Source organism: Microcaecilia unicolor, chromosome 6 (genome assembly GCF_901765095.1).
Source record: "Microcaecilia unicolor chromosome 6, aMicUni1.1, whole genome shotgun sequence".
In the NCBI taxonomy this organism is placed as follows: Eukaryota; Metazoa; Chordata; class Amphibia; order Gymnophiona; family Siphonopidae; genus Microcaecilia; species Microcaecilia unicolor.
The window spans coordinates 181,041,096-181,068,593 of NC_044036.1; the positions used below are offsets into that span (position 1 = coordinate 181,041,096).

At 41.7% G+C, this 27,498-nt stretch overlaps 1 protein-coding gene across 1 annotated transcript in view; it reads right to left on the minus strand.

Annotated features, from left to right (window-relative positions):
* The window catches only part of SEMA3G (semaphorin 3G), a 260,655-nt gene that overhangs the window by 89,948 nt on the left and 143,209 nt on the right, over nucleotides 1-27,498 (minus strand). Inside the window, exon 3 of the mRNA XM_030205931.1 lies at nucleotides 410-472. Coding sequence (XP_030061791.1) covers nucleotides 410-472 — 63 coding nt within the window. The remainder of the gene's footprint in view (nucleotides 1-409; nucleotides 473-27,498) is intronic.

The window sequence follows — 27,498 nt, forward strand, 5'->3', positions numbered from 1 at the left end:
ATACGTTTCCCACCAAGAACATAGTATACATATTGGGCTACAAATTCTTAAATAAAAAATTATGTGTATTCTTCTGCACAGTGACCCTATAAAAGGGAATATACCTATTGGGGCCAGCTCTCCCATTGAGTGACTGTGTTTTTCACACATGGCTCTCCACTTTTTAAGCATGCATTTTAACCCCTACTGCCATATGGCCCCCACATCCCTCTGCATCCACCACAGGCTTCCCACAATACCTCCAATGCTAAACTGAACAGGACACAGAACAACATACCATGAGGAGGGCCTATAGCAGAGGTTTTATAGCTTGTATACCCACACATTATTATCGTGTCACAGCTAAGGCACCTCCACCCCTGTGCTGCGATCAACAGTAGAGCTCAGTCAGTGGTTTGCTAAGACTTACTGTGGGGTCCTTTCCATTGAGGAAACATTCATTCCTTTGCCCAGGTGCAGGAGGCCAGTAAATCTGAAACAGAAGCCGGAAAGATGAAGATGAGTCAAGGTGGGTTTGAAGAAAAGAACCTGAAGGAGTCAAGAAAGGGAATAACAGGGTTTAAGAGATGACATAAAACCAGCAGACATAGGAAAGTTGCTTCCACAGATTGTCCTCCTATTTTCCATTATTTGGAATACAGAACCAATGCAAAATCTTTGACTGTGAGTCGGTTTGTGCAGGCCGAAAGGTTTTGAATACATATGGCCAGTTAGGCACCTTATTGTAAATTCAGTCCACTTTCCCATGTTGTCTCTTAACACCTTCTAAACTCAAAAAGATGCTGTTGATAGCATGTGAAAAGCAATACTTAATATAACAAAGATGAATGCCATGATACCTGCATCATGACTCCCTTTGCACAAATGCAAACATGCAAGCATGGGCTCGCTGAGCCTCCGCAAATTACTTAGAACTATCTACTTACTTAGAATTTAATCCTGCTACCATACCCTGCCCCACATGCACCAAGAATGCTTCTTATGCCATGCAGAACAGAGATAAAAGATATGTGTATCTAGGCTATTCCTCCCAGGGGTAGCAGAATATATACGGTTTATATTTGGCTTGTTAACAATTGAATTATATATTGAGATTCTAGTAGGATTAGCCACACAATGGAAATATACTAACTCACCTTGAGCTACTACTGAAGAAGGTATGAGCTAAATCCAATTAAATAAATTCTTATCCAAGGACCCAGTGCAATGTGTCTTTGCACATAGGACATATTGGGAGCCATTAACTTAGGCATTTGCACCTTCCCCATTCAGAACATAAATCACAAAGCATAAATGAATCACAATAACTCAGATGACAACTATTAGGTGGCAAATCTTGGCCTCAGCTTTGTTCTTATAAATAAAACTTTTAAGAATAAATGAACATAAATAACTGAATAGGACCAGACGGTGTCATACTAGTCCATATATTCAACACATAACTCATCTCTTCACAGCCTGTGGTAACGCAAGACTGAAAATAATTTAAATTATTTTTCAATTCCCCTTTCTTGTAACCTAAAAGCACAACACCTACCACCTACACTTCTAACAATCACAGCTCACCTCTTCTAACTTCTGTCACAAACTCTTAAGCTGCGACAAAATCTACAATACAAGACCCTAAAACTCTCTAACCATCCAAAACCTTCGTAGTAGATGGGTGGGCAATTTTAATAATCAATTTAAATAGAAAATTTCACAAGACTCTCCTCTCTTCAGCTGACTACTGCCTTCAGCTCCTTTCCCATTTCAACTTCTCTACTCCTACTCCGTCCAATCACCTTCCCCCAAACCTAAAACTTCCTCACCCCCCCCCCCCCCCCATATTCCATTGCTAATTCTCAGAAGCACTTTTTCTGGAAGGGCTCAACCAAGTTATAGCACCCTCCTTTAACTTAGTCGGGCTAATTATCGTTTATTTATTTACTATACTGTTTCTCATTGCATTCACAAAACAGAACGGTGTACACCTTATAATAAAATATTACATTAAAAAAACATATAGGAAATCCATTAATTTGATAGAGCAGCACAGCAAACTAAAACATCCATACTAAAAGATATATCAACAATGGACAACCATTCATAACCAACAATATAATCAAGCATATTTTTAGTTACTACATATTCGTTCTGTTTTTCCCCTTTCATCCCAGATTATTATCGAACGTATTCTGAAACAGATATGTTTTCAAAAGTTTACGAAAATGGACATAGGACTCTTCCAATCTAATAGTTTTATAAAGGTTTTTCCATGTGTAAAACAAGTTTTACATGTGGAAAAAGCATTTTTATAAAACAACACAGTGTTATATTACTACTACTACTACTACTATTTAGCATTTCTATAGCGCTACAAGGCGTACGCAACGCTGCACAAACATAGAAGATAGTCCCTGCTCAAAGAGCTTACAATCTAATAGACAAAAAATAAAGTAAGCAAATCAAATCAATTAATGTGTACAGGAAGGAGGAGAGGAGGGTAGGTGGAGGCGAGTGGTTACGAGTCAAAAGCAAAGTTAAAGAGGTGGGCTTTCAGTCTAGATTTAAAGGTGGCCAAGGATGGGGTAAGACGTAGGGGCTCAGGAAGTTTATTCCAGGCGTAGGGTGCAGCGAGACAGAAGGCGCGAAGTCTGGAGTTGGCAGTATATATGTGTGTATAACTGTGAGTACCAACCAGATGTCTCAGACTTACACATGCACCGTGTGTAGGCATTCCTGAGGGCACAGTTTAGGCAGAGCTGAGATTTGCATACAGACACATTCATACCTGCTTTGGAGCAGGTAAATGTGTGTTGTTTTTTTTTACTAAGCTGTGGTAGCATTTTTAGCTTGTGGTAGAAATCAGCTGGCAGTAAATGCTGAGACACCTCGGTGTTAACCACCAGCTGATTTCTACCATGAGCTAAAAATGGTATCACAGCTTAGTAAAAGACATCCCCCCCCTTGTGTATTGGCATTTTTGCGTTGTTGGGGCTAGTTCTGGAGACCTATCTTGTAAAGAAACATAAGTGCTTATGTTGACTTTATAAAATAGACAAACAAGGGCCATTTTGGACTTCTCATTTAAGTGACTTGGTGATAAAATTAGGCCTATTGTTTATTTATTTGGATTTTGCTCAAACCTTTGTTTAGTAGTAGTTCAAGGTGAGTTATATCCAGGTACACCATAGGTATTTCCCTGTTGGGCTCACAATCTAAGCTTGTACCTGAGGTAATGGAGAGTTCAGTGATTTGCCCAAGATCACAAGGAATAGCAGTGGGATTTCAACCAGGTACCTCTGGATGTCAAGACCAGTGCTCTGACCACAAGGCCACTCCTCCACTTGTTATTGTTGCTGCCAAGTCACTGGATATGCTAAATAGTTTATTTGTATGGTTTAGTAAAGAGACCACTCAAATTTTCCAGAACTAGGAAATGATAAACAGTGGTATGAAAAGGACAATATATTGCAGTGATCATCTCCTCTCCTCTGCAAAAGTCTTTTTTGGAGGAGGAATTTTCCCCAAAGGTACAGAGCAGAGATTTATTTTCATTTGAAATGAAAATGAAAATGTGATGTGTTGCTGTGATCATACTGCATCCAGCATGGCATTATGGATGTGTTGGTCCACCACTGTTTTTACAACTTCCATTCCAAAACATTCTGTGGTTTGAAAATGGAATAAAAAAAGAATCAGATACAACGATAAAAAAAGAAGCTGAATACAAACTACCAACCAATGAAACAAAATAAATATTACCAATCAAAAGAATCCCTTGCACACCTTAGAACAGACAACTGACTCAGATGTCAGGGAACCAGGTCCCTTATTTCTGCAGCTGATCATCACTCTAGGAAGAAGCAGCGATTCCTGTCATCCTCTCTCATTTGGGAATCAAGGGTTACATATTTGTAAGGAACAAAGGTTTCCCAAGGCATTAGCAGAAAGTCTTTATCTTAGGGCCTGTTGTCCCATTTGGGAAAGAGTCCTGGTTTTGCAGCTTTTATCTTTTCAGAATTTTTGATTCAGAAACAGGCCTTTTTTACTAGTGTGCATATAAGAACTGAATAAACAAATTAAAACAAATGCCCTTAATATGTAGTAATATTGGACTGGCAATAATGAAACAATGATGGAATTCACATAGCAAGCAATAATGAGCACTAATTTTTCTAATCATTCATCTACAACTGCAAACACATTTAATTCTTTTCTCTCATCCAGTCATTAGGATGGAGTTATACACTGCAACACTGCTGAACAGAAACATTTTAGCAGATATAAAATCTTATTATAGGGTTCTGAATGCCGTTCTGGAAATAAGTGATTCCTAAATCAGAAGTTTCCAAGACAGTAGCACATGCATGTTTCTCAGGAGTCAGGAGGACCCTAAAGTGGCCAAGGGTTGATACCTGAGGCAGTATAAAAGGTATTACATGACAGCATTTTCACTAAAGAGAAATTAATATATTAGCCATCTGAAGCTGGATTGCCAAATCACTGCAATGCAGTAATAATCCAAGATACCATTTTATTTAGACCTCTGTTCTCAATTATGGGCCCTGTGTTCAAAAATATATATTTCCATTATCTGCCTTTCAGGAAGTCTTTCCTTTACTTGCCGCAGACTCCTCACTGAACCCATTGAAAATTCTTCCCTCACTGGCTTAGGTATTGAGGATTTGGGAAGGAGGAGGAAGAGGTGGCAGGCTGGCAGCGAATGCTGTATCTGACTGGGGTCTTTGAGGCAGAGAAACGAGGTCTCGGCCATCCCCTGTGCACACGCCAACAAAAGAGAGGCGCCCCAGGCCTGGACTGACTTGAGTCCTTGCTTGCAGTTGCTGAGCCACCTGGGTACTGTGTCTCCTACTCCTGCGCTAATGGGAATGAAACAGAGGAAGGCCAATCAGGGGTCCTCTCCTAGTGGTGATGTCGTGTATGGTGGGCATGTGTTGCATGCGTGCCTGCACCCTATAGTACACTGCAGCCTGGGAGGAGGCGGAACGAGCAGCCGACTAGCAACAACTTGAAAATGAGAACGGACAGTAAAAATGTAGGTGTCCATTTTACCGCAGGTGCAAGGGTTATTACCGCTCCCATGGGGTGCGGAAATGACCTCTGTTTGCAGCCACAGTAAAACTTTAAAATTTTCTGCTGTTCCCATGGTTTTCCCGTGGATTACTTGCTCCAGTGTCATTCTTTAAGATAGACCCGGAAGCAGGCATACAGAAGCATGCCGGCTCTGGGCCAAGGTCAAGCCCGGGGAATTTTGCCCCTCCTGACTCCCCTCTCGGGAGCTCTGCCCACTCAGGCCCAGCCATTATCAAGGATGTCCTAAACCAAGCACTACATGAAGGAATCCTGTGAGAGTCTGCCACTGTCTATGCCATTAGATATCACGACTGAAGATTTAAAGTTTGAAGTATAGCTTTATTTATTGAAACATCCTCCAGTCTGAGGCTTGAGTTTTGGAAAGAATACCACTAATATACCTAAGGACCATGAAGTAGAAGCTTAGCAGCTGCAGACAGTGTGCAGTGAGCTGTGTAAGGACTCAGGCAGAAGTGTAACTTCTGTTTGGTAAGGACACAGGAGGGAGGATTAAAGCTATCAGCGTGACAAAAGAATAAACGAGCAAAACAGTTTAGATAATTCAGTTACTACACACATCACTGACTTGTGACAAGGTCATGATATAAAAGAGGAGGTGAAAGAATTGATCTTTATAAATATAAAAAAAAAAAATCACTGAGGTCCCACATAGTGCTTCTTTATTTAATTCCTCCAGAGAGTAATATTCAAAGATTTTTAAAACACATCTCATCTATTCAATCCTACCATTGGGATTCTAAGTTAGGACACTGCTGTGCTGACCATCATCAGAGCCCAATCTTGTCCCCTATACAGACATTATATTCAACATAAAGGGAGGAATTTTCAATCTGTCATCATTGGTATAATGTCTACATGTACTTTACTGGATTATTTTGGGATAGGTGCGATGGTACTTGAATGGTTTAAAAGATTTCTCATGAGTAGATATTATCAGGTATCATAGTAAGTTTCACGTTTATTAGGTACTTGCTATCCCACCTATCAGCAATGCCAACTAGTGGCTTACAGACTAAAAAAAAGAAAAAGAGAGAGAAAATAAAAGAGGAAGGACAACACAGCAAGCAGAGGGAAAGGGGGGAGAACTACAATAATCATGATAGAAAAGTGGAGGAAGGAAAACACAACCAGGGAAAGGGAGTACTCTTAGAGATCAGTGGTGCAGAGGCATAGGCCTAGAATAATAATGGACAGTGGAAGGCCTCTAAGAAGAGGTGGGTCTTCAGATCAGTCTTAACCCGCTGTAGGGAGGATTGAGACCTAAGATGCAACATAGTAAGTGATGGCAGATAAAGACCTGAATGGTCCATCCAGTCTGCCCAATAGTCACATTCATTGTCAATTCAAGATTACATCAACAATGAATGTGATATTATATATTTGATCATGGTCTTTCTTTGGTGTTTCTGGGATGTAGACCGTAGAAGTCTGCCAGGCTCTGTTCTTATGTTCCAAGTACTGGAGTTGCTGTCAAAGCTCACTCCAGCCTATCCAAATCCATTTTGTCATTTGCGGGACACAGACTATAAAGTCTGCCCAGTACTGTCCTCATGTTCAAATTACTGGAGTTTCCATCAAAGCTCTCTCCAACCCATCCTACAACCGGTTACACCTCTCCCTATACAGCCTAGCATCCTTCTGGCTATGGCCACCGCCTTGTCACACTGTTTCATCGCTTTCAGATTCTCAGATACTATCACCCTATGAATCCTCTCCCTGTCTGTGCACATAAGCCTCTCACCACCTAACACATATGTCTCCCTTGGATTTCTATTCCCTAAGTGCATCACTTTGCACTTCTTTGCATTTAATTTTAATTGCCAAAATTTAGACCATTCTTCTAATGTTTGCAGGTCCTTTTTCATGTTTTCCACTCCCTCTGGTGTGTCCACTCTGTTGCAAATCTTGATATCATCCACAAAAAGGCAAAGCTTACCTTCTAACTCTTTGGCAATGCCACTCACAAATATATTGAACAGAAATGGCCCCAACACCGATCCTTGAGGCACTCCACTACTCACCTTTCCTTCTTCTGAGTGAATTCCATTAAACACCACCCTCTGGTGTCTGTCGATCAGTTCCTAATCCAGTTGACCACTTTGGGTCCTTTGGATCTCAAACTTCCAGTTACTGATCCATCTAATTATAGGCCAGTCGCCACCCTACTTTTTCTTGCAAAAATAGTACAATCCATTTTCAATTCACAACTTACTGCTTTCATTTCCAAAACTTATGTTTTACACCCCAATCAAACAGGATTCCATCAATATCATAGTACCAAAACTTCCCTCTTATGCGATACTTTCTTGAGAGGTCTTGGCATATTATTACTTCTGTTTCTGAATCTCTCAGCAGCCTTTGATCTTGGTGACCATTCTGCTTTACTTACCCAGTTATACTCTGTAGGTATCATTGACTCTCCCTACCAATGGTTCAGATCTTTTCCTGAAAACAGACACTATGCAGTCCATACAGATAATACTTCATCTAAGCCTTTTCAGTTTTTATCTGGTATTCCACAGGGACTTGTGCTCTCACCGCTGCTATTCAACATCTTTCTTGCTCCCCTGCTCACATTGCCACAATCTATTGATTTTAACAATGTTTGTGTATGCCGATGGCATCCAAATACTATGTCCTATCAACCCATCAGACACTGAAGATATTTCTTGTATTAATTCTCAGCTTAAACTCATTACCACTTGGATCTCCAACAATAAACTAATCCTTAACCCAGAAAAATCTAAACTGCTCCTGTTCTCTCCTACAGGTTTGGTTACTCTGTGTTCACCTATCCTTCTATATGACTTTCCTGTTAAGATGACCACATCTACATGTATTCTTGGTTTCATAATGGACTCTTCTCTTTCATTTCAAGAACAGATCTCTAAAGTAATTCAGCGATCCTTTTTCAAACTGTGTCTTATTTGTTCTATTAGACCATTGTTAACAGTATCGCCATTAAACATTCTGATTCATTCATTAGTCATCTCCCAACTTGACTGTTGTAATTCATTCTACTTAGGCCTCCGGATCAAATATTTACATAGTTTTCAATTGAGTCAAAATACTGCAATTCAAGTTCTTCACAACCTAAAAACATTTGATCATATCTCACCCTACCCTAAATCTGCACATTGCAGCCTCTGAACCATTAAAGCTTTTAAGATATCTTACATCATATACTCAAACTCACTCCCTAAGGTTGTTTGCTCTAAATCTTCTAATTATTCCTTTATATCAAGAACTTTACCAGAAACACAGCACTCTGTTTTCATTCCAGGGGCCAAAATTGTGAAACTACTTAAAACCTCATCTAAGAAAAATAACTTCCCTTCCACAGTTCAAAACAGAATGGAAACTTTTCTGTTTCAAGATACGTAAAACCAGCTTCCCTGTTACTTTACTTTTACCTGGTATAACAGTCCCCTTGCCCTACTATGCTTCCCTTTCCCCCTCTTTCTTATCATTATTATAGTTATCCCCATTTTACCCCTCATCATATTGTTTGTCTGGTTTTAATATTTTATGCTAGCTCTATCTTTTCTCACTTTTTAGATTGTAAGCCGCCCAGATGGGTTTTCTTTTTGGATGGGATAGTAAGTTTTAAATAAACTTGAAACTTGAATTGTGAGACTGAAAGATGCTGTGAACCGCTATGTGGATAATGATGAGGAAAAAGCAAATGTGCTTAACAAATACTTCTGTTCTGTGTTCACGGAAGAAAATCCTGGAGAAGGACCACGATTGACTGCCACAGGTACATGTGAGAATGGAGTGGATATAGCACCATTTATGGAAAAAAGTGTTTATGAACAACTTGAAAATTTATAGGTGAACAAAGCCATGGGACCGGACGGGTTTCATCTCAGGATAATGAGGGAGCTCAGAGAGGTTCTGGTGGGTCCTCTTAAAGATTTGTTTAATAAATCCTTGGAGATGGGAGAGGTCCCTCTTCACAAAAGTGATGACAGAGAAGAAGCTGGAAACTACAAGCCAGTAAGCCTCACTTCAGTGATTGGAAATGTAATGGAAGTGATGCTGAAGGAAAGGATAGTAAATTTCCTAGAATCCAATAGGTTACAAGATGTGAAACAACATGGTTTTACCAAAGGTAAATTGTGCCAGTGGGTAGGTGACCAGAGAATTGGATTGAGGATGTGCGCTAGATGTAATCTACTTTATTTATTTATTTATTTGTTTGTTTGTTGCATTTGTATCCCACATTTTCCCACCCATTTGTAGGCTCAATGTGGCTTACAATTTAAACAATTGAATTAATCAAGATTTCAGCAAAGCCTTTGACATGGTTCCTCATAGGAGGCTGTTGAATAAACTTTAGATATATAATAGCATTTTTCCACATTTGAGGAACTGATCCTGTTGAAAGAGATAGAGAAATCATGGACCGGAAGAAAGAGATCAGAACAGTGTGATTTTTTTTTTTTTTTACCAGAAAAGTGAGTAATGGATCTAACAAAGAGAAAGTGGATCACATTTGTCAAATTGTTTTGGATGGGGATGGCTAATATTGAGACTGATATGAAGTTTTTCTATTTTGGAAAATAGGGCAGAGGGAGCATGAAAACGAAGAGCCGACAGGCGCGAGGCACCCCCCCCAGCGGCGTGCACCCGGGGCGGACCGCCCCTACCGCCTCCCCCTTGGTACGACACTGCATTTGTTCTTCCTCTTGCACTTTTGCCAGATGTATCTCTCTTGGCTTCTTTCAATTTCATTCGGCATTCCTCTCTGTGTTCCTCTTCTTGAGTTTTTCTGTATTTCATGAACACCAACTCTTTAACCTTTATTTTATCAGCCACTTGCTTTCCACATCTCGGAGATCGATATGCAGAATTCCTCAGGACTTCCCAATATCTCCTATATTAATTAATATAATGATGGCACCATTGGGTGAACCTTGCTAATATGGGTATGAGGGAGTGGATGGTATAGTGAAGAGCACTCCCTCACTGATGATGCAGTTCAGCCATATTGCAGCAGGTGGCTCTAGTCTGCCAAGGCAGATGCTGAGTCTGAGTCAGAGGGGCGGGCTCAGGTCAGGAGGGCGTTAAATGCCCCGAGTCAGTGATAGAGAAGGAGGCCCCAAGTGCAGAGGCTCCAAGGGTGGCAAGCAAGGCTGCAGTACCTGGGAAGAGCGTGGGGAAGAAGAATGGCCTTAGCAAAGAGTGCTACCCGACAAGTGACAAAGCAGAAGAGGATTGAGGTAGGACTTGGGAAGTCAGTGAAAGTGGAATAGTGGGGATTCTAGGAAGAAACAAAGTAGTTGAGTTACCTGATGGAGGGGTGACCAAGTGTGTGCTGTGGGTGTACAGAAGCAGACCACAGGATAGAAAGCTTGGAACTATAAGAAGTGACTTTGTATGTTTATTTACATCTGACCTGTTGAGAGAACAGGTTACACATTTCTCTACATGTAAATAAATATTTTCCTTCCACCTTTAACCCCTGACTGGCTGTATTAGTTGAAGGCCTCCCGCACCAACTCGGCTCACACAATCACAATGGGATTCAATCCTGTAATTTATGACGATAATATTTTGATGCAGTGGCGTTCCTAGGGGGGCTGACACCCGGGTCGGATTGCCGATGTATCCCCCCCCCCCCCGGGTGCAGCGCCCCTTCCCCCCCCCCCCCGGCGAAACGAGACTATCCCCCCTCCCCTTACTCTGCTATCCCTGGTGGTCTAGAGGTACCTCTTCGTCTTTGGGGCAGGAAAGAGCCCCCTCTTTCCTGCCCGGAGCTGCTAGCTGCCCTGCATCCTGTCCTGTGGTAAGTCTGGCTCTCGGCGTTTCAAAATGGCCACCGAGAGTTGACGCAACCTCGCGAGACTTCAACTCTCGGTGGCCATTTTGAAACGCCGAGAGCCGGACTCACCACAGGACAGGATGCAGGGCAGCTAGCAGCTCCGGGCAGGAAAGAGGGGGCTCTTTCCTGCCCCGAAGAGGTACCTCTAGACCACCAGGGATAGCAGAGTAAGGGGAGGGGAGGGGGGGAGGAGAGAGATGACAGGGGGGAGGTGAGGGCGTGGAAGGGGCAGGACAGGGGACGTGAAAGGGGCAGCTCTCCCCAGTGAAACGACACCCCCCCGGTGCATCTTTACCTGCTGGGGGGGGGGGGGGTGGCGCGCATCTGTCAGCAACGCTCGTTCCCTGCTCCCTCTGCCCCGTTACAGGAAATAACCTGTTCCGGGGCCAGAGGAAGCAGAGAATGAGCGCTGCCGACAGACGCGCGGCACTCCCCCAGCGGCGTGCACCCGGGGCGGACCACCCCCACCACCCTCCCTTAGTACGCCACTGTTTTGATGTATATTCTTTTTGTTGGTGACACACAGGTTATAATGTCAGATGTTAAAAGGGGTTTAACAGAGAGAAAACTAAAGGGGTCTTTTACTGGTTCTAGGTCAGTTCCAAACCGGACAGTTCCCACCCATCAATTTCCATCTGGACAATTCCCACTTAACCAATTCCCACCACACCAGGGAGGACAATTCTCACCCATAATCCAAAAAATACAAAACACACAAGGCAAGTAATCTCTCTCCCTTTTCTCTTCCAGATCGTTTGGGGGAGGGCAGTACCTCCTCACCCCCCCCCCCCCACAACATTATCTTTTACACATCCTTTTCCTCTTCCAAACATGGAGTTCATGTGTGGAGAGTGGACAATGCCCCCCCCCCCCCTCACCTCCCAAACTAAGTTTCAACCTAATTCATGTTTAATCCGGGATCTAAGTGTCATAAAAAGGTAAATGCATAAATAGATAAATACAAACGGCAGTTCATGTGGGGGGGGGGGGGGGGGCAATGCTTCCCACACTTCCCCGAACTAGGTTTCAACCTAATTTAACCCCTTAAAATGACACATTGATTACATTTTATAACAAATTACTACTGTACCTATTTTGTTATTATATGTCCTGTGTACATTCGGATGCTGCCCTAACCTCCTTGTTCCAGATGCCGTTAAAAAAAAAAAAAAGCACCGCCAGGACTTATGGGACCCGATACAAGAAAGAAGCCATCGTTGTTAAAAAAAAAAGCTAGAGAGGGTGGGAAATGACCGGGGGGGGGGGGGGGGGGGGGGGGGGGAGGGGGAGTCCTTGGTGGGAATTGTCCTCCTTACTGGGAATTGTCTCGGGGGGGAATTGGTGGGTGGGAACTGTCCGGGTGTGCTAGCGCTTGTAGTGCAAGCCTTGCAGTAAAAATCAGCTGGTGCTAAATGCTGAGATGCCCATTATATTCCTATATAGTGTGAGCTAAAAAAGTTAGTGCACCTTAGTAATAGACCGCCCCCCCCCCCCCACTAAATTTTTATTATTAAGTAGCCCATATATTGGGATTGAAACCAAGCAGCTAGAGATCGATGGAGTAGGTGATGTGTTGGAACCACATCTTCAAATTTAGATATGCACCTCACTTTTGAAGTCCAAGTGCAGAATGTTATCACTAAAGTTTTTAGATCGTTATAGAGGCTTTCGTATGCTAGGGCATATTTTGAGTTCAAAATATTGCCCTTGCCTACACAGATTATTGAAGTATCATTTATGTAGGCTGTAAAGAGTCAGTTTGTAAAAAGCTTCATAAGTACCTAAGTAATGCCATACTGGGAAAAGACCAAAGGTCCATCGAGCCCAGCATCCTGTCCCCGACAGCAGCCAATCCAGGTCAAGGGCACCTGGCAAGCTACCCAAACGTACAAACATTTTATACATGTTATTCCCGAAATTGTGGATTTTTCCCAGGTCCATTTAGTAGCGGTGGCTTGAATGATTTCTAAGGTGCCCAAATTTGAGAGAGTTATCTGTCTGTTGGTGGCACTGCATTGGCTTCCAGTGGAGGCACATTTTAATTTTTAAACATTGCTCCCTGATTTATTGTATTTTAAATGGTGGTGCCCCAGGATATATGTATGACTCAATTGATCTCCCCAGATGAAATTCACATGTAGATTCTGGAGAATTTTTAATTTTGTACTACCCTGTATGTAAAAAGATTCCCCTCGATATTCAGCCAGTGGCGGTCAGCATTTTTAGAATGCTGATTGTCGCCGCCTAACTTATCCCCCGAAATTCAGTGCTGGGCCATGTCCGGGCACCGGCACTGAATATTGTGGATTTGTTTGGGCGGGCTGGGAAGTCTGCACTTATGCGGGCCTGGCCGATATTCAGTAAAAAGAAAAAAAAAAAAGTAATGCAGGCCCGGCCGATATTTAGCCAGGCCTATCGGGCCAACCGGCCCACATAACTTTTTTTTCTTTACTAGAGCCCCTGAGCCCCCCCAAGCCCTCCACCAATATCCCCGTCTTTACCGCCCCCCTACCAGACTGCATCAAGATTTCCCCGCCCCAGAAGACCCACTGCCCCCCCCCCCCAGCCGTGCAGGCAGGTCCTCCCTCCGGGCGTACCTGTATCCCCGGTGGTCCAGCAGAGTCTTTGGGGGCAGGAGCGCAACCCCCTCCTACCCCTTGTGGGTACCATCTAAAATGGCTGCCGCAACCTCTCGCAGCAGCTTGCTGTACTTTGTGTTCTAAATGAAGCCGCTTAACTCCTTGAACTTTGGTCATCCCCACGATGGAAAGCAGTTGAGGACGCCCAAAATCGGCTTTTGATTATGCTGATTTGGGCAACCCTGAGAGAAGAACGCCCATCTCCCGATTTATGTCGGAAGATGGGCGTCCTTCTCTTTCAAAAATGCCCGTTAGTGGACCGGTTATATCGCATGATATAACTGGCAAGCCGCTAAAATTTAGTGCATCACCGGCCTAGTTTGTCAAAGCTGCCAAAAATAGCCGGTATAATCTTTGGCCAGCTTAATCTTAACTGGTCAGCGCTGAATATCGACTTGGCCAGTTATGTTTAAACCAGCCAAAAATAAACCAGATATTCTATGCCGGTCAACGGAAATAGCCCAGCACCAATCGCTGGAGGCAGCACGGTTAACTACTGCTGTCTGAATATCAGGCCCAATGTCCTCAACAATGTTTCCTTATCAGGTGGCTAAATGGTGGAATACGCTGCCATCTGAGATTAGATATCAAACTAATCATGTAAAATTGTGTAAACTGCTAAAACCTTTTTTATTTCAAATATGTGTAATATCCAGATGACTAAGTATATATGGTTCATTTTAATTCGTATGTAATTTACTGAGTATGATCAGCTGTTATATGTTAACCCTTCCAGTGCTGTTAGCCACACTGAACTCAAGAAGATAGTGTGGGATATAGGAATCTATTGTAATGTAATGTAATTTTAACCAGTGGAGTAGCTACATGGGGCCATGGGGGCCTGGGCCCCCCTAAAATTTATTGTGGGCCCCTGGTTTTGCTAGTGGGGGGTCTCCAACCCCCACCAGCTGACCCCCGCCAGCCAAGGTATTTGCTGCAGCAGTGGGTGGAGAGCAGCAGGGTGGCAGGCCAAAATTTGCCCCCCCCCCCACCACCTCTGGCTCTGGCTACACCCCTGATTTTAATCATGGTCTTTGCCCTGAGTTTCAAAAGAAAAGTATGCAAGAACTTTCACTTTGAAAACCGGCATGTGTACAAAGTGCACATGGTTACTTGCACTGGTTTTTGGTACAAGTAGAATCTGAAAATGCAATCTACATGTATATATTCCTTTTCTGATCTAAGCACACCCCTAGGAACACGGCCTCTCGGTGTGGACAAAAAGATGCATTGAAGGTGGACAGCTGATTTATACGAGTATAACACTTTTCACCCACACAAAAGGACAAAGAAGACATGCGGAAGAATAAAAGGCTGTATTGCATGGATGCCACATGGGATACTGAGATGATATGTTGCCAGGTATTTAAACTAAAGGAGAGGGTAACAGATGGAAGTCCCTGAAAAGCAAAGGAAGACTGTGAAAAATCATGAAAGCAACAGAATGCAATAAAACAGTAGGTATGAACAGGGCTGTGTTAACTCTTTGTTGGTCCTAAGTAAACAACTGAGTTGGGTCTCAATGAATATACATACAATCCAAAAGGGACAAACAGGATCTGTGTGGTTCTGACTGCAGAGGGAAACAAAGATGATAAGAAGTGCTGCTTGCCAACTACTGCTGACTGGAGAGCAATGTATAGGGGGAGAATAGACAGACTCTGCAGGCAACAGTGACTCTGGTTCCCATTACACCCCCACCTTCTGCAAGTAGCTGACTTAGGGCAAAAATCTGCCTTTGGAGCCATTCAATTATCATATCTCAGAGGGCCCTTCCCAAACATCTGGACTCTAGGCACGTGTCTAGTTTGTCTAAACCTTAATCCGGCCCTGGGTATAAGCAGGGTTCAACAAATCCCCAGAGCCCGGTCACCATAGTGACTAGAAATATTCCTGTTGTGCTTGGGATTTTCATACCCCTGGTTTTTCTTGCTGCTGCTGAAAAGGAAGCTCTGCACCCCAAGACTCGAGTTTGAGCGGCTCACTGCAGGATCTGTTATGCTAGTCTCAGAGTGTCAAGTCTCACAAGACCAACACTCACATTCACACGCTGTGCAGAGAGGAAAGCAGAGCTTCAGTTTTGACAGTGGGTAGTGGAGTTAACAGCAGGGGTCACCACAGTGGTACAACATATGTTTCAACAACAAGTTATAATTAATAAAATTAAAGCAGTGATCTCCATTTGCGCTGAGATTCAGGAAACTCAGGAGAGAGTGAGAATGTTGGAGATAAATGGACAGAAGACAATGGAGGAACATACCCCAATGGCAACTTAAATACTGCAGTTGGAAGAGAAACTTGATGACCTGGAGAATCGCTCCAAGTGGAACAACTTGCGGCTAGGGTTTCATAGAGCAGTGACTGCCTATGTCTCCGAAGCTACAGAGCACCGTGAGGCTGTTTAGAATAGAGCATACTTATCAACTGAACTCCCAACATGGTTGCCCAACTTTACAAACAAAATGGCGATTTTGCAGGCACTGTGCACTGACAAGCATCTGGAATATCAAAGAAAGAAGATACTATGTTTCCAGGACTATTCTAACCACGTTTCACAAGTAAGGAGCACTTTTACTCCCTGCTGTACAAGGTTGGCCGAACTATAAGTCAAATGTGCTCTTCTATACTCCACAAAACTCCATCTAACGTCTAATGGAGATATTCAAAAGGAGGCCTCCTTTTGAATATCTATGTTGCACTTTACGAGGCGGTTTCTACATTTTCTACAAACAAAGTTGCCACTTGTACATCAGTGAAATCTTTACTACTTATTTCTTAGTATCTCCTACCATTTTGACTGTCCAGTTCCTGGTGAGGGAAAATCTTTTTTTTTTATTATTATTAAGGCAGCATTAGTATACTGGCCCATTTCTGAGGAAGCCAGAAAGTGGACTTCATGGAAATTTATCGTCTGGCAACATGGTTCTTGGATGTGGCTCTTGATATGTAAGATGGCTGCAACTACAATTCTGTGGGGATAAGGAGTAATCTCCATGGAGAACCTATTAGGAGATATATATATTATGGATTATTGGGCAAATGCATTTGATAACCTTCGTTGCTACTAATGAAAGTTACTCAATATGCACTACCACTTTATTTCTCATGCCGGAAATGAACTTTCTATAGTTGATTATCTAACTTATTTTATAATACATTCTATCATTCAGGAACTTCAATGCAATACCACATTTTGTATTCTACTCTACCATTTATGCGCCTTAATGCAATACCACTTGTAATTCTCTATCCGGAAATGGCGATCGCCATTACGGCATAATGTAAGCCACATTGAGCCTGCAAATTGGTGGGAAAATGTGGGATACAAATGCAACAAATAAATAAATAAACTAAAACTCAATAAAGAAAAAAACTCATTGTCTCATCCCCTCATCCCAACGTAGCACGGACATCCCCACAAGTATCAACACCCCAGATCACACCCTTCCTATCTCAGACAGCTTGAAAATCCTCGGCGTTACAATGGACCGTAACTTAACACTAGAGAGCCAAGTGGCATCCACAACAAAGAAAATGTTCCACTCAATGTGGAAACTCAAACGCGTGAAGCAATTCTTCCCGAGGGAAACATTTCGCAACCTGATACAATCAATGGTACTAAGCCACTTAGATTACTGCAATGGAATTTATGCAGGATGTAAATAACAAACCTTAAAGAAACTTCAGACCGCTCAAAACATAGCAGCTAGGCTTATATTTAGTAAAACGTGATTTGAAAGTGCAAAACCCCTCCGCAAAAAACTACACTGGCTCCCAATCAAAGAACGCATCGCCTTCAAAATCTGCACCCTGGTTCACAAAATCATCTACGGAGAAGCCCCGAGTTACATGACAGACTTGATCGACTTACCAATTAGAAATACATCCAAATCAACACGATCTTATCTAAATCTGCACTACCCAAGCTGCAAAGGACTTAAATACAAAACAACTTACGCATTTAGTTTTTCCTACATAAGCACACGACTGTGGAACGCATTACTAAAAGCCTTGAAAACGACGTACGACCACCTAAATTTCTGGAAATCACTAAAAACCAACCTGTTTAAAAAGGCATACCCTACTGATTCAACTTAAATGCCTAATCTTTGCAACACAACCAAACTAAAGCACGTAATGGACATAACACAACTTTTCCGTTCTCCGATTCCCTAATGTGGCTGTGCCACATGAACTTGATGTTACCACAACATCACCCTGCATTTGTTCACACCGGAGCCTGCAAAGGCCTCTCCAGTACTATGTAAGCCACATTGAGCCTACAAATAGGTGGGAAAATGTGGGATACAAATATAGATAGATAGATAGATAGATAGATAGATAGATAGATAGATAGATAGAAATCTCCATGGAGAAACTATTAGGAAAATGTTATACATATATATATATATATATATATATATATTATTTTTATTATTTATTGCACTTGTATCCCACATTTTCCCACCTATTTGCAGGCTCAGTGTGGCTTACAAAGACCTGTTATGGAGTCGCCATTTCAGGGTACAAAGGATACATTTGGTGTTACAAAGATATTAAGGATGACGATATAATCAGCAGTTATATAGAAGACAGTCAGAATAAGGGTGGAGTGTGGGAGAGTTGTAGTTGGTTATGGATTTTCGTGGTAGGCTTTGTTGAAGAGATATGTTTTCAAAGATTTGCGAACGTTAGTTATCTCAATTGTTTTCAGTTGTTTTGGTAGTGCATTCCACAGTTGGGTGGCCATGTAGGAAAAGCTGGATGCATGTGTTAGTCTATATTTTAGTCCTTTGCAGTTGGGAAAGTGTAGATTAAGAAACGTGCGGGCTGATCTTTTAGCGTTTCTGGGTGGGAGGTCCACGAGGTCTATCATGTATGACGGGGCTTCGCCGTAGATGATTTTATGAACAATCATGCAGATCTTGAACATGGTATGTTCTTTAAGTGGGAGCCAGTGTTTGCCATGGGATTCCTGCTGGAGTGTAGTCAAAATCTCTGGTGACTCCAGAATGAGGCTTGGAATGCACTGAGAGAGGCATATTCCTGTCTTGCCGATTATATTCCCTTAATATTTGCCAACCTCTCTATATTCACCAGACTTAGGTCCCTTGCAAGCTGCTCTTGAAGTCCTGTTCAATTGGCTTAGTCTCATAAACTAATTCTAAATAAATTAAAAACAACAGCCTTTTGGATAATTGGAATTCATCAAAAGCCAGTATTTACTCCTATTCTGTTTAACCTTCCATTGCCTACTGTACAGTCTTTCGATACTTAGGTATAATAATAGTTTCTCCACTTTCCTTTGATCTCCAAGTTTCATAGATTGTCAAAAAGGGTTTCTATTGGCTCCACCATCTCCGTTCTATTAGAAAATTTCTGGATTTTACATTTCTTCATACATTTATTATTTCTAGATTAGACTATTATAATGTGTATGCTAGTATTTCTCAATATCATCTTCCTCATTTACAAACCCTCCAGAATTCAGCAGCATGTTTACTATTTGGAGCATAGAAATATGACCATGTTACTCCTTTGCTAATTCAACTCCTCCATTGGTTACCAATAAAATACACTGAATCTAAATCAAATTTTTGGTTATTACAATAGTTTTCCTCTTAAAAGCTTCCTTTACCTGGATTCCTTAGTTATTCCATATACACCAACATGTACTCTTAGATCTCTTGACACTAATCGTTTGGTTATGCCAGCTCCAAAGAATGCTCATTATGATTCTACTAGCTCCTCTGTATTTTTTTTTTACTTGTCTTCTTGCCTCTGGAATAGTCTTCACTTTAACAGAAGGGCAAAGCTTTCCCTGTCCAAATTCAAGACTGTACTAAAAACATATGACTTTCAGTTTGCTTTTAATTTCTCAATTACTTAGATGTGCTGTGCACGGCCTGTATAGTCTCCTAGAGCCACCATGTCCTAATTGTATACTGTTATGTCGTTTGAATGAATGCATTCTTTCCTATTTTTAATGGATTTCCTTTAATTTTATCACTTATTTTATTAATTTTGTGAACTGTTTAGCCTTTTATTAGAAAAAGCGATATATCAAGTTTTAAATAAACATAAACTTACTCAGCAAGACCTGAGAAGAAAAATGTATTCTCTCCCCCTTAGATATACAGAGCCATTCACCAGCTGCAATTGTGAATTTAATATTGTGATCTGAGAAGAGACCAGTGATTAGAAGAGCTTCTCCAAGACTGATCCTGGAGCTATTTCTGTTCAATATGTTTGTGAGTGATATTGGTCACTTGCGACACAACATAACTAAAGACTGCAACGGACATTACCTGACTCTTCTTCCCCCTTTCCCTCTCTAAGTTCCCCCAACTGTTTCCTACCATACATATACCTCATTTATACCACAATATCACTTTGTATTCATTCATACTTTATATTTGTTCAAACCGTAATCGGCTAACACTGTTAACGGTTATATGTAAGCCACATTGAGCCTGCAAAAAGGTGGGAAAATGTGGGATACAAATGTAACAAATAAAATCAATAAATAAATAAAAATATTGTGGAAGGATTAGAAGAAAAGGTTTGTCTTTGTGCAAATGTATCAAAAGTCTGCAACAAAGAGACGCCCATGTCTTTGATCTCAACTCTTTAATACACTTTATGACACTTTCATATGTTCTAAATTAGATTACTGTAATGTGATTTATGACGGTGTTACTCAATCTGAACTAAAATGTCTTCAATCACTCCAAATCAAAGCTACTCACTTCTTTTGCTGTGCAAAAAGACGTAAACATGTTATTCCACTCTTCCAACAATTGCTCTGGCTTCCAATCACATATAGCTCAAAATTCTAACCTTGACTTTCAAGAAACTTCATTTTCGCACACCTGCTTATCTCTCTTCCCTCAAAATGCCTTATACCCCTTCTCATATCTTACATTCTTTCAGTGACCACAGACAAGTTTGTTGGCCCTTCCAGGCAAAGTAGGAATCAACCAGAAACAGGACATTTTGTTTTCTTGCTCCCAGATTATGGAACAATCTACCCTTAATCCTTGCACTCTGAATAGTCTTATAAGGCATTTAAAAGTTCCCTGGAAACCTAATTTTCCACTGCTGCTTTCGGATAACTAGCAGAGGGTCTGGTCAGTTGGCCTACACTGTGGAATCTGAAAATCTGAATATTGCTCATTGTTTTTATTTTATTTCTAACTTAGACATTAATTTTAATGTTATATTTGAATTTAGATTTTAATGGATTGTTTATGACTCTGAGTGCATTGGTTCTTTTCTGTAGTTATTTGGAGTTATTTTCTTTTTCATTGCTGAAATTGTCACTGCTCATTAGCCAAAAGTGGTATAGTAAATTTACAAATAAACCATAAACCATGAAGTAGTAGACAGAATGAGAAGCAATTCTAAAAAATGTACAGTCATGTGTTTGGAGTACAAAACTCCAGAGGAATTGCATATGATAGGAGCTTTGGATCTGATGTGCCGTAACCAGAAGGAAGTCATCAGTATGATGATTATATCAAAGTAATAAAACAGTGTGGAAAGTCAATGGCTACAGCAAGAGTGATGAAGGGATGCATAGGGAGAGGTATAGCAGAAACAGAGAAGTGACTATGCCCCTGTACTGAATGTTGTTGAGTCCGTGCTCAGCTCTAGAGCTATGTTTCAAAAAGGACAGAGATGGGTTAGTGATGTCCAGAGAAGGGCAACCAAATGTAATCCTAATCTTCCAGATCTGCTTTTAGGTTTAGGGGCAAGTCCCGCTACTGAGAGAACCTGTGTCTCCCCCACCTCCCCCCACCCCCAGATCAGTTACATTCTAGAGGAGCAAATAAGTAAAAGCCAGATACTCTCAATTCTAAAAGCCTGATCCCCTGGATCTGCTGGCAATTTAAGATAGAAAGCATGGGTTCCAGAGAATCCAAGATTTACCCAGTCTTGTGCTCTGTCTGCTTATTTAATGGCCATGGTACCAAACGCCCATGGTATCACCCCCCCCCCCCCCCCAACATTTTTAGGTCCAAAAGTAAAACTAAATAATAAAGTATAAGTACTAGAGAGAAAAGGAAGAGGTCTTTGTGTAAGACCAAGAGGCAAAAGGACAGGACAGAGGAAGATACCAGCCATTTGGATGAATCCTTTTAGCACTGTCTTTTCCTTGTCCCTGGGTCTGGGAGGGTTTCCCTTTGCCCTCCATCTCTGCACTAGCCAACAGCAAATTCTCACCCCCTGAAAACCTACTGTGTATTTACTCTGGTCATTGAGTGATTTGTAAGTTTATTTTTATGGGACCTTTTCTGATACCACAGCAGGGAGCACAAGCCTGTCTAAATATCAGTTCAATGAATGCAAGAAATTTTGGGGATCTCAGGACTTTCCAGTCCCATGCCCTCAACATGGGTGGTCTTTCAGAGACGATGGAAGCCTGAGTAGAGGGGGGAGTGTGAACAACTAGTTAAACTCATTACAAGTGATCTGACTAAGGAAAATGTTTTAGAGTTTCACTGTGGATTAACTAGAATACATTGAACCATTTCATAGATTAATGGTGCTTATAGCAGAAATATACAATAGCTAAATTTATTCAAATAAATAGCCATATGGACAGAAGCTCCTTTGAGGCAAATAATGTTCATTGTACTACATCATGAGCTCATTATGAGGAATATATTGTGGAGGGAAGAGGATGACTTAGAAACTGAAGATAACAGGCACAGTATTCAGAAAATACTGACCTCCTACATTTATGCTCCTAACTTTATGTGCTATTTTCAGCCAAATTTAAGAGTTTAATGTTTCAGCTGAAAATTCATCTTAATTTAGGAGCTTAAAAGTTATGCCTATAAATTTAGGCCTGCCATTCATTTGCCTAGTTTGAAGTTATGGACCTGGTGCTAAACGTCAGTGCTAAGCTCCTAACTTCTTTTCCCCGTCCTAAATCTGCCTCTGTTACCCCCTGCTTTTTATGTTCCTAAATTTAAGAGTTAGTGAAATTTGCAGTAAAAAGTTATGCACTCAGCCCTAGTAAATTTTCAAAGATGCCAATTAATGAGTATAACTCAAAGTTAGGAGCATAAACCCTTTGAATATTGGGCAAAACATGTCTGTAGCCAAGTTTAGATGTAGTGTGAAGGGGGGAAGGAATGGAGAGGAGGGCTGTCGGTCGGGGAGCTGAGAGCTGAGGGCGGGACGGAGGGAGAGCTGACTGCAGCATTATGCCGGCCCTGCATTTGGGGGGGGGTCAATGCCCCCTCTCACCCCCCCAAACTACGCCCATGATGGTACTACTTTTAAATTGAACAGGAGAAAATATTGTTTCACTCAATGAATAGGTAAGCTCTGGAACTCATTGCCAGAGGATGTGGTATCAGCAGTTAGTGTATCTGGGTTTTTAAAAGGTTTGGACAAGTTCCTGGTGGAAAAGTCCATAGTCTGCTATTGAGATAGACATAGGGAAAACCACTGCTTGTCCCTGGGATCAGTAGCATGAATCTTGCTACTATTTGAGATTCTGTCAGGTACTTGTGACCTGAATTGCCCACTGCTGGAAGGAGGATACTGGGCTAGATGGACCATTGGTCTGACCCAGTATGGCTATTCTTATGTTCTAAGCTAACGTGTAATTAAACTCTGGAATTCATTGCCGAAGAATGTGGTAAAGGCGGTTAGCTTAGCAGAGTTTTAAAAAGGTTTGGACGGCTTCCTAAAGGAAAAGTCCATAGACCATTATTAAATTGGACTTGGGGAAAATCCACTATTTCTGGGATAGGCAGTATAAAATGTTTAGTACTTTTTTGGGATCTTGCCAAGTATCTGTGACCTGGATTGGCCACTGTTGGAAACAGGATGCCGGGCTTGATGGACCTTTGGTCTGTCCCATATGTACTTATGTAAAACAGCAATTTTATTCTAATTTTAAAGTTATTACTGTACAGCATCCAACAGCTGATGAATAATTTCTAATAATTTGCCATAAAATTTTAAGAAGCATTTCAGTATGAAGTAGCATCTCTGTTGATTTAAATTCATAATTTGGTATCACGTCTTATCCTCCCCTTTGCGTAAAACTGTTACTACTACTTATTTCTAAAGCGCTACTAGACGTACGCAGCGCTGTACACTTGAACATGAAGAGACAGTCCCTGCTCAACAGAGCTTACAATCTAATTAGGACAGACAAACAGGACAAACAAGAGATAAGGGAATATTAAAGTGAGGATAAAGTGTTAGTCTTCAAAGCCTATACCTTTTTCGTTCCATCACCTCTTACTGTGGAGACTTTGGAAGGGATGAGGTGAGGTGAGGTTAGGTGAGACATGTGCACCAGATCTTGAAAGTTCTTCAGATGGATATTTGGAGCAGAGAATGAGGTAGAGATCAATCTTTCCTTTGAATGGACTAGAAAAATGGGAATTTTCTTAACCAAGAGGAAAAATTCCAACTTTGTCAATGGAAGCCTGGGTAGAGGGTGGAGTGTGAATAACTAGTTAAACTCAATACAAGTGAGTTTTGCAAAAGAAAGAGAGCCCAAGAAAAAAAGAAAAGACAGAGGGAAAGATAAAAGGGGAAGGGGAAAGGCAAGAAGAGGGAGTAAAATGGAGACAGATTGTGAGAGAAAGAGAGAGGAAGCCTCTTATCTTTATGTGCTGGATTAAGAATAAGAGCTCAGTTTACTAATCCTTCAAACTCTTCAGGATAAACCTAACAGAAATCCAGAGAAGATGGGAGAGAGGGGGAAATATAGGATTTGCATCTGTTGATGAGCAATTGCCACTGCAGTAGAATATACAGCTCTTTTAAAGACATGAATTCACTTTAAAAAGGCTCTTGCTGGCACAGGCAGGATACCACAACTGCAGTCTTGCAACATGAATATATGTTCATGATTTTGTAAGTAATAGCTTCACCAATACATAACTCTCCACTATTATTGTCTATTCTCATACTTGACATGCCACAATTCACAAACAAGTCAAAACAGTTTACAACACAAAATATAATAAATGCAAAAGAAAGAAAAAAAAGAGGAGATTGGAAGAAGGTGAAATTGAAAAGAAAAAGGTGCAAACTACATTTCCCTTAACTTCCAAGACCCAGATCAACCCTTACTAAACATTATACTGAAAGAGTAAGTCTTCAGGGCAGACTAAAAGTTTACAAACTAAGGGGGTGCGCTGAAAAACTAGGCCAGCAGTAATGTAGACGCGTGTTCTGAGCGCGCGCAAGATCATTTTTCAGTGCACCTGTAAAAAGGCCTTTTAAAAATTTTTGCCAAAAATGGGTGTGCGGCAAAATGAAAATTGCCGCGCATCCATTTTGGGTCTAAGACCTTACTGCCAGCCATTGACCTAGCGGTAAAGTCTCACACGGTAACCGGGTGGTAATGACCTACGGTGTTGTGCGCCAGAAAATTAAAAATATTTTTCGGACGTGCGCCAAAAATGAAATTACTGCGAGGGCCACGCAGTAGCCGGGTGGTAATTTATGCGGCTTAGTAAAAGGGTCCCTAGATTCTAAGCGAATATGCTTGGGGAGCAAATTCCACTGTAGAGATACATGGATGTAGAAGGTGGAGTCTCTGTTATAATCCTAGAGATGCTGTTATAAAATAAGTCGTCACCACGTGGTCTCGGGACACCAATTACTGGGGATATTCTGTGGCATTAATGGGTTAACTGCTGCTGTATAGCTCAAAAACAACTCTATATCTCTACTTCAGGAAGCAGGTGAAAGCTTGGCTGTTCAACCAAGCCTTTAATGGAAGAAGTAACTAACTTGTTAGTCTCACTCACACAAGAATTGACTTGGGCTGCACATACTGCAGCGGGACATGTTTATCCACTCCTACCCTAGCTGAGATAATATTTAACCAACTCTCTGACCTCACGTGCAACTTTCTTCAACTCAATCACCTTACTTTCTAATTCTTCCAACTTTCTTACTCATCTATATGTTACAACTTTGCCTTACCCTTCACTACCAATTATAATGTTCTAATACATATTCCTGCTTATAATCGAACGAGAAAAATGCCCAAGTTCCGACATAAATCGGGAGATGGACGTTTATCTCAGGACTGGTGAGAGAAAAGGGCTGGGGTTGAAACTGGGGGATAAAAAGAGGACAGGGAGAAGTGGCTGGGGGCTAAAGCTCGGGACTGGTGGGAGAAAAGGACTGGGGCTGAAACTGGGGACTGGTGGGATAGTGGGGCTGGAACTGGGGGCTGGAAAAAAGGGGCAGAGAGAGGGGACAGATCCTGGATGGAAGGGGGAGGAGAGGGAGGGCAGACCCTGGATGGATGGGAGAGGGAGGGCAAATGATGGATTGAAGGGGCAGAGAGAAAGGGCAGACTGGATGGAAGGGATAGAAAGGGCAGAAGCTCAGGACTGGTGAAAGAAAAGGGCTGGGGTTGAAACTGGGGGATAAAAAGAGGACAGGGAGAAGTGGCTGGGGGCTAAAGCTCGGGACTGGTGGGAGAAAAGGACTGGGGCTGAAACTGGGGACTGGTGGGATAGTGGGGCTGGAACTGGGGGCTGGAAAAAAGGGGCAGAGAGAGGGGACAGATCCTGGATGGAAGGGGGAGGAGAGGGAGGGCAGACCCTGGATGGATGGGAGAGGGAGGGCAAATGATGGATTGAAGGGGCAGAGAGAAAGGGCAGACTGGATGGAAGGGATAGAAAGGGCAGACAGTGAATGGAAGGGGGAGAGAGAGAGGGCAGACAGGGGCAGATGGTGGATGGAAGGGGCAGAGATAGAGGGCAGATGTAGATGGAAGGGGCAGGGAGAGAGGGCAGACATTGGATGGAGGGGACAGCAGAGAGGGCAGACACTGGATGGCAGAGAGAGAACAAAGAAAGATGCTGGATGGAAGGAAGACAGTGAAAAGAAGATGAGGAAAGCAGAAACCAGAGACAACAAACTGTAAATAAAATATATATTTTTATTTTTTTTTTGCTTTAGGATAAAGTAGTATTGTAGCTGTGTTAATGTTTATAATAGAACATGTAAACAAGGTAATCTTTTTATTGGACTAATTTTAATACATTTTGGCTAACTTCCTCAGGTCCGGATAGGATATTGTAACAGCACTATACTGTATTGACCTGAGGAAGGATGTTTTGGCCTCTGAAAGCTAAATGTATTAGTCCAATAAAATGGTATTATTTTATTTTCTATATTTGTTTTATTTCTATTTGTTAATTTGTAAAGTGGTGATTGGTACTTGTTAAGTTTTTTCAAATTTACATCTGCTGTCTTTATATTTTGCACAGTACTAGAGGACATTTTCTGTTTCTGTGGTGTTGCATTGTATGCAGAGTCTGGCATCTTGGGGGTTCAGTTTAATTTTTGTCTAAATAGAAAGGTTATTATTGCTTATTCTATAGTGGATTAGGGTGTATCTGTGTTTGTGAAAAAGACATGGCTTTCAGTTGGCATTGACTGTGCAAGATGGACGATCTGTGTTATTCTGCCTGGTTTCGTTTTACAGTAGGTGAATTGATGTTCTAGTGCTCACTGTAGTGTTTAAGATGCTTTCCTTTTCCTTGTGTGACTTGTAGAAATTACTGCTTATGGTATGCTAGAATTGCTCTATAGGTCCTGAGTGTTTTGTATTCTTGGCATGCCTAGTACTAGATTTTGGAGGGGGGGGGGTGTTAAAAAATGACCGGCCCTGGGTGTCAACTACCCTAGGTACACCACTGCAGGTAGTATAGTGGTTGAATAAGGTACATGTGTTTCAGTTACAATGGGGATCAAGGAGAGGAAAGATTATGTAGCATCCATTATAAGCATTGGTTATGTTCTGTTGCAGAGTGTAGGCATTTATGTTGGGTCGGCGGGGTATGCCTTTTTGAATAGGTAGGTTTTTAGTGATTTCCTGAAGTTTAGGTGGTCGCAGGTTGTCTTCACAACTTTTGGCAGTGCGTTCCA